The 7,060-nt window shown below is 73.0% G+C and overlaps 1 protein-coding gene across 1 annotated transcript in view; it reads left to right on the forward strand.

Moving 5' to 3' along the window:
• Positions 1-245: 245 nt before the first annotated feature.
• The window catches only part of LOC140426389 (nucleotide sugar transporter SLC35D1-like), a 100,135-nt gene continuing 93,320 nt past the window's right edge, over positions 246-7,060 (forward strand). Inside the window, 1 exon segment of the mRNA XM_072511085.1 lies at positions 246-487. Within this exon segment, the coding sequence (XP_072367186.1) occupies positions 246-487 (242 nt within the window).

Raw genomic sequence — 7,060 nt, forward strand, 5'->3', positions numbered from 1 at the left:
GTGTTACATCTGCGTTGTATTACAACTGAGATATTTATTTCGCCTCCTCTTCTACTAGTTTTGAATCTTGCTGACTCCTCGCCGAGATGATTTAATATCGCCAAACGGACACAACTGTAATGTTGCCTTTGGCCACACTGATCAGGCAGCAAACCCTGTCCCAGAAATGTCCCCATAACAGGGATTGGCTACGCACGGCACGTCGCTAAAGTGGATGATGTCAGGACGTTGAGGAGCACGCAGTGATGGGCAGCCATGGCGAAGACATGTTGGGGGTCCGTCAACGTCACCATGCTGTGGTTAAACCGAGCCAGGAAAGGAGCGGAGCAGCCGGAGATGCTTCTGCTGGAGTTGGTGTCAGAGCCGGGGGCGAGGAGATGCCGGCCGAGACGCTGACTGTTTTCCTCAAGTTGTGCGCGGCAGTTTTTTACGGAGTCAGCTCCTTTATTATTGTGGTTGTGAATAAGAGCATCCTGTCCAACTACAGGTGAAAGGAACGGCAAGAATGGGGAGCGAAACGGTTTGGAGGAGCAACCCCCCCACCCACCACCTCCGGCGCGTCCCTAGGGGTCGGTCACCCCACCATCCCGAACACCCCCATGTCCCCTCGCCCCCCCCCGTCGCCTCTCCCGTCACCCGGTGTCTCTTCCCCCCCCCCCCCCCCCGTGTCTCTTTCCCCCCCCCCCCCGACCGTGTCTCTTTCCCCGCCCCGTGTCTCTTTCCCCCCCCCGTGTCTCTTTCCCCCCCCCCGTGTCTCTTTCCCCCCCCCGTGTCTCTTTCCCCCCCCCCCGTGTCTCTTTCCCCCCCCCCCGTGTCTCTTTCCCCCCCCCCCGTGTCTCTTTCCCCCCCCCGTGTCTCTTCCCCCCCCCCCGTGTCTCTTTCCCCCCCCCGTGTCTCTTTCCCCCCCCCCCCCGTGTCTCTTTCCCCCCCCCCCCCGTGTCTCTTTCCCCCCCCCCGTGTCTCTTCCCCCCCCCCGTGTCTCTTTCCCCCCCCGTGTCTCTTTCCCCCCCCGTGTCTCTTTCCCCCCCCCGTGTCTCTTTCCCCCCCCCCGTGTCTCTTTCCCCCCCCCGTGTCTCTTTCCCCCCCCCCGTGTCTCTTTCCCCCCCCCCCGTGTCTCTTTCCCCCCCCCGTGTCTCTTTCCCCCCCCCCCTGTCTCTTTCCCCCCCCCCGTGTCTCTTCCCCCCCCCCCCCCCCCGTGTCTCTTTCCCCCCCCCGTGTCTCTTTCCCCCCCCGTGTCTCTTTCCCCCCCCGTGTCTCTTTCCCCCCCCCGTGTCTCTTTCCCCCCCCGTGTCTCTTTCCCCCCCCCGTGTCTCTTTCCCCCCCCCCGTGTCTCTTTCCCCCCCCCCCCGTGTCTCTTTCCCCCCCCCCCGTGTCTCTTTCCCCCCCCCCGTGTCTCTTTCTCCCCCCCCCCGTGTCTCTTTCTCCCCCCCCCCGTGTCTCTTTCCCCCCCCCCCCGTGTCTCTTTCCCCCCCCCCGTGTCTCTTTCCCCCCCCCCCGTGTCTCTTTCCCCCCCCCCGTGTCTCTTTCCCCCCCCCCGTGTCTCTTTCCCCCCCCCCGTGTCTCTTTCCCCCCCCCCGTGTCTCTTCCCCCCCCCGTGTCTCTTTCCCCCCCCCCGTGTCTCTTTCCCCCCCCCCGTGTCTCTTTCCCCCCCCCCGTGTCTCTTTCCCCCCCCCGTGTCTCTTTCCCCCCCCCCGTGTCTCTTTCCCCCCCCCCCCGGTGTCTCTTCCCCCCCCCCCCGTGTCTCTTCCCCCCCCCCCGTGTCTCTTCCCCCCCCCCCGTGTCTCTTCCCCCCCCCCCCGTGTCTCTTCCCCCCCCCCCGTGTCTCTTCCCCCCCCCCCACGTGTCTCTTCTCCCCCCCCCCCGTGTCTCTTCCCCCCCCCGTGTCTCTTCCCCCCCGTGTCTCTTCCCCCCCCCCCGTGTCTCTTCCCCCCCCCCCCCGTGTCTCTTCCCCCCCCCCCCCGTGTCTCTTCCCCCCCCCCCCCGTGTCTCTTCCCCCCCCCCCCCGTGTCTCTTCCCCCCCCCCCCCGTGTCTCTTCCCCCCCCGTGTCTCTTCCCCCCCCCGTGTCTCTTCCCCCCCCCGTGTCTCTTCCCCCCCCGTGTCTCTTCCCCCCCCCGTGTCTCTTCCCCCCCCCCGTGTCTCTTCCCCCCCCCGTGTCTCTTCCCCCCCCCGTGTCTCTTCCCCCCCCCCCGTGTCTCTTCCCCCCCCCCCCGTGTCTCTTCCCCCCCCCCCCCGTGTCTCTTCCCCCCCCCGTGTCTCTTCCCCCCCCCGTGTCTCTTCCCCCCCCCGTGTCTCTTCCCCCCCCCGTGTCTCTTCCCCCCCCCCGTGTCTCTTCCCCCCCCCCCCCGTGTCTCTTCCCCCCCCCCCCCGTGTCTCTTCCCCCCCCCCCCGTGTCTCTTCCCCCCCCGTGTCTCTTCCCCCCCCCGTGTCTCTTCCCCCCCCCGTGTCTCTTCCCCCCCCCCCACGTGTCTCTTCCCCCCCCCCCGTGTCTCTTCCCCCCCCCCCCCGTGTCTCTTCCCCCCCCCCCCCGTGTCTCTTCCCCCCCCCCCCGTGTCTCTTCCCCCCCCCCGTGTCTCTTCCCCCCCCCCCCGTGTCTCTTCCCCCCCCCCCCCCGTGTCTCTTCCCCCCCCCCCGTGTCTCTTCCCCCCCCCCCCGTGTCTCTTCCCCCCCCCCCCCCGTGTCTCTTCCCCCCTCCCCCGTGTCTCTTCCCCCCCCCCCGTGTCTCTTCCCCCCCCCCCCCGTGTCTCTTCTCCCCCCCCCCCGTCTCTTCTCCCCCCCCGTGTCTCTTCTCCCCCCCCGTGTCTCTTCTCCCCCCCCGTGTCTCTTCTCCCCCCCCGTGTCTCTTCTCCCCCCCGTGTCTCTTCTCCCCCCCCGTGTCTCTTCTCCCCCCCCGTGTCTCTTCTCCCCCCCCGTGTCTCTTCTCCCCCCCCGTGTCTCTTCTCCCCCCCCGTGTCTCTTCTCCCCCCCCGTGTCTCTTCTCCCCCCCCGTGTCTCTTCTCCCCCCCCGTGTCTCTTCTCCCCCCCCGTGTCTCTTCTCCCCCCCGTGTCTCTTCTCCCCCCCCGTGTCTCTTCTCCCCCCCGTGTCTCTTCTCCCCCCCCGTGTCTCTTCTCCCCCCCCGTGTCTCTTCTCCCCCCCGTGTCTCTTCTCCCCCCCCGTGTCTCTTCTCCCCCCCCGTGTCTCTTCTCCCCCCCCGTGTCTCTCCCCCCCCCCCCCGGTGTCTCTCTCCCCCCCCCCCCCGGTGTCTCTCTTCCCCCCCCCCCCCCCGGTGTCTCTTCCCCCCCCCCCGGTGTCTCTCCCCCCCCCCCCCCCCCCCGGTGTCTCTCCCCCCCCCCCCCCCCCCCCGGTGTCTCTCCCCCCCCCCCCCCCGTCTCTCTTCCCCCCCCCCCCCCCGTGTCTCTCTCCCCCCCCCCCCTGGTGTCACTTCCCCCCCCCCCCCCCCCCGGTGTCTCTTCCCCCCCCCCCCCGGTGTCTCTCCCCCCCCCCCCCCCCCGGTGTCTCTTTCCCCCCCCCCCCGGTGTCTCTTCCCCCCCCCCCCGGTGTCTCTCCCCCCCCCCCCCCCCCCGGTGTCTCTTCCCCCCCCCCGTGTCTCTTCCCCCCCCCCCCCCGTGTCTCTTCCCCCCCCCCCCGGGTGTCTCTTCCCCCCCCCCCCGGGTGTCTCTTTCCCCCCCCCCCGGGTGTCTCTTCTTCCCCCCCCCCCCCCCGTGTCTCTTTTCCCCCCCCCCCCCCCCCCCGGTGTCTCTTTTCAACCCCCCCCCGGTGTCTCTTTTTCCCCCCCACCCCCCCCAACCCGGTGTGCGTCCCCCACCCCCCCCAACCCGGTGTGCGTCCCCCACCCCCCCACCCGGTGTGCGTCCCCCACCCCCACCCGGTGTGTGTCCCCCCCACCCCCACCCGGTGTGTCCCCCCCACCCCCCCCGCCCCCAACCCGGTGTGTCTCCTCTCCCCCCCCCCCCCCAACCCGGTGTGTGTCTCCTACCCCCCCCCCCCAAACCCGGTGTGTGCCCCCCCCTCCCATCCGGTGTGTGTATGTGTGTGTCCCCCCCCCACCCGGTGTGTGTGTCGTCGTCCCCCCCACCCGGTGTGTGTGTGTGTCCCCCCACCCGGTGTGTGTGTCCCCCCCCACCCGGTTGTGTGTGTCCCCCCCCCACCCGGTGTGTGTGTGTGTCCCCCCCCCCCACCCGGTGTGTGTGTGTGTGTCCCCCACCCGGTGTGTGTGTCCCCCCACCCGGTGTGTGTCCCCCCCCCCCCCCCCCACCCGGTGTGTGTGTGTCTCTCCCCCCCCCCCCCCCCCCCCCACCCGGTGTGTGTGTGTCTCTCCCCCCCCCCCCCACCCGGTGTGTGTGTCTCCCCGCCCCCCCCCCCCACCCGGTGTGTGTGTCTCCCCGCCCCCCCCCCCCCCCCCACCCGGTGTGTGTGTCTCCCGCCCCCCCCCCCCCCCCACCCGGTGTGTGTGTCTCCCCGCCCCCCACCCCACCCGGTGTGTGTGTCTCCCCGCCCCCCCCTCCCACCCGGTGTGTGTGTCTCCCCGCCCCCCCCCCACCCGGTGTGTGTGTCTCCCCGCCCCCCCCCCACCCGGTGTGTGTGTCTCCCCCCCCCCCCCCACCCGGTGTGTGTGTCTCCCCCCCCCCACCCGGTGTGTGTGTCTCTTCCCCCCCCCCCCCCACCCGTGTGTGTCCCCCCCCCCACCCGGTGTGTGTCCCCCCCCCCACCCGGTGTGTGTCCCCCCCCCCACCCGGTGTGTGTCCCCCCCCCACCCGGTGTGTGTCCCCCCCCCACCCGGTGTGTGTCCCCCCCCCCACCCGGTGTGTGTCCCCCCCCCCACCCGGTGTGTGTCCCCCCCCCCACCCGGTGTGTGTCCCCCCCCCCACCCGGTGTGTGTCCCCCCCCCCACCCGGTGTGTCCCCCTCACTCGGTGTGTCCCCCCCCACCCAGTGTCCCCCCCACCCGTTCTCCACCCCCCCCCCAAACCCGGTGTCGTCCCCCCCCCCCCCAAACCCGGTGTCGTCCCCCCCCCGCCCAACCCGGTGTCCCCCCCACCCTTCCCCCCCCCCAAACCCGGTGTCCCCCCCCCCCCGCCCAACCCGGTCCCCCCCCCGCCCACCCGGTGTGTGTATGTGTGTGTGTCCCCCCCCACCCGGTGTGTGTATGTGTGTGTCCCCCCCCCCACCCGGTGTGTGTGTGTCCCCCCCCCACCCGGTGTGTGTGTCTCCCCCCCCCCCCACCCGGTGTGTGTGTCTTCCCCCCCCCCCCCCACCCGGTGTGTGTGTGTCCCCCCCACCCGGTGTGTGTGTGTCCCCCCCCACCCGGTGTGTGTGTGTCCCCCCCCCACCCGGTGTGTGTGTGTCCCCCCCCCGACCCGGTGTGTGTGTGTCCCCCCCCCACCCGGTGTGTGTGTGTCCCCCCCCACCCGGTGTGTGTGTGTCCCCCCCCCACCCGGTGTGTGTGTGTCCCCCCCCCACCCGGTGTGTGTGTGTCCCCCCCCACCCGGTGTGTGTGTGTCCCCCCCCACCCGGTGTGTGTGTGTCCCCCCCCACCCGGTGTGTGTGTGTGTGTCCCCCCCCACCCGGTGTGTGTGTGTCCCCCCCCACCCGGTGTGTGTGTGTCCCCCCCCACCCGGTGTGTGTGTGTCCCCCCCCACCCGGTGTGTGTGTGTCCCCCCCCACCCGGTGTGTGTGTGTCCCCCCCCCACCCGGTGTGTGTGTGTCCCCCCCCACCCGGTGTGTGTGTGTCCCCACCCCCACCCGGTGTGTGTGTGTCCCCACCCCCACCCGGTGTGTGTGTGTCCCCCCCCCACCCGGTGTGTGTGTGTCCCCCCCCCACCCGGTGTGTGTCCCCCCCACCCCCCCCCCCACCCGGTGTGTGTCCCCCCCACCCCCCCCCCACCCGGTGTGTGTCCCCCCACCCCCCCCCCCCACCGTGTGTGTCCCCCCCACCCCCCCCCCACCCGGTGTGTGTCCCCCCCACCCCCCCCCCACCCGGTGTGTGTCCCCCACCCCCCCCACCCGGTGTGTGTCCCCCCCCCACCCGGTGTGTGTCCCCCACCCCCCCCCCCCACCCGGTGTGTGTCCCCCCCACCCGGTGTGTGTCCCCCCCACCCGGTGTGTGTCCCCCACCCCCCCCCACCCGGTGTGTGTCCCCCACCCCCCCCCCACCCGGTGTGTGTCCCCCACCCCACCCCCCCACCCGGTGTGTGTCCCCACCCCCCCCCACCCGGTGTGTGTCCCCCACCCCCCCCCCACCCGGTGTGTGTCCCCCACCCCCCCCCCCCCACCCGGTGTGTGTCCCCCACCCCCCCCCCCCCACCCGGTGTGTGTCCCCCACCCCCCCCCCCCACCCGGTGTGTGTCCCCCACCCCCCCACCCCACCCGGTGTGTGTCGTCCCCCCCACCCGGTGTGTGTCCCCCACCCCCCCCCACCCGGTGTGTGTCCCCCACCCCCCCCACCCGGTGTGTGTCCCCCGACCCCCCCCCACCCGGTGTGTGTCCCCCACCCCCCCCCCACCCGGTGTGTGTCCCCCACCCCCCCCCCACCCGGTGTGTGTCCCCCACCCCCCCCCCACCCGGTGTGTGTCCCCCACCCCCCCCCCACCCGGTGTGTGTCCCCACCCCACGACCCCCCCCACCCGGTGTGTGTCCCCCACCCCCCCCCACCCGGTGTGTGTCCCCACCCCCCCCCCACCCGGTGTGTGTCCCCCACCCCCCCCCACCCGGTGTAGTGTCCCCCACCCCCCCCCACCCGGTGTGTGTCCCCCACCCCCCCCCACCCGGTGTGTGTCCCCACCCCCCCCCCACCCGGTGTGTGTCCCCCACCCCCCCCACCCCGGTGTGTGTCCCCCACCCCCCCCCCACCCGTGTGTGTCCCCACCCCCCCCCCACACCCGGTGTGGTGTCCCCCCACCCGCCCCCCACCCCGGTGTGTGTCCCCCACCCTCCCCCCCCCCCCCAACCCGGTGTCGTCCCCCCCCCGCCCAACCCGGTGTCCCCCCCACCCTTTTCCCCCCCCCCCCCCCCAAACCCGGTGTCCGCCCAACCCGGTCCCCCCCCCCCCGCCCACCCGGTGTG

Source organism: Scyliorhinus torazame, chromosome 7, assembly GCF_047496885.1.
Source record: "Scyliorhinus torazame isolate Kashiwa2021f chromosome 7, sScyTor2.1, whole genome shotgun sequence".
NCBI lineage: Eukaryota > Metazoa > Chordata > Chondrichthyes > Carcharhiniformes > Scyliorhinidae > Scyliorhinus > Scyliorhinus torazame.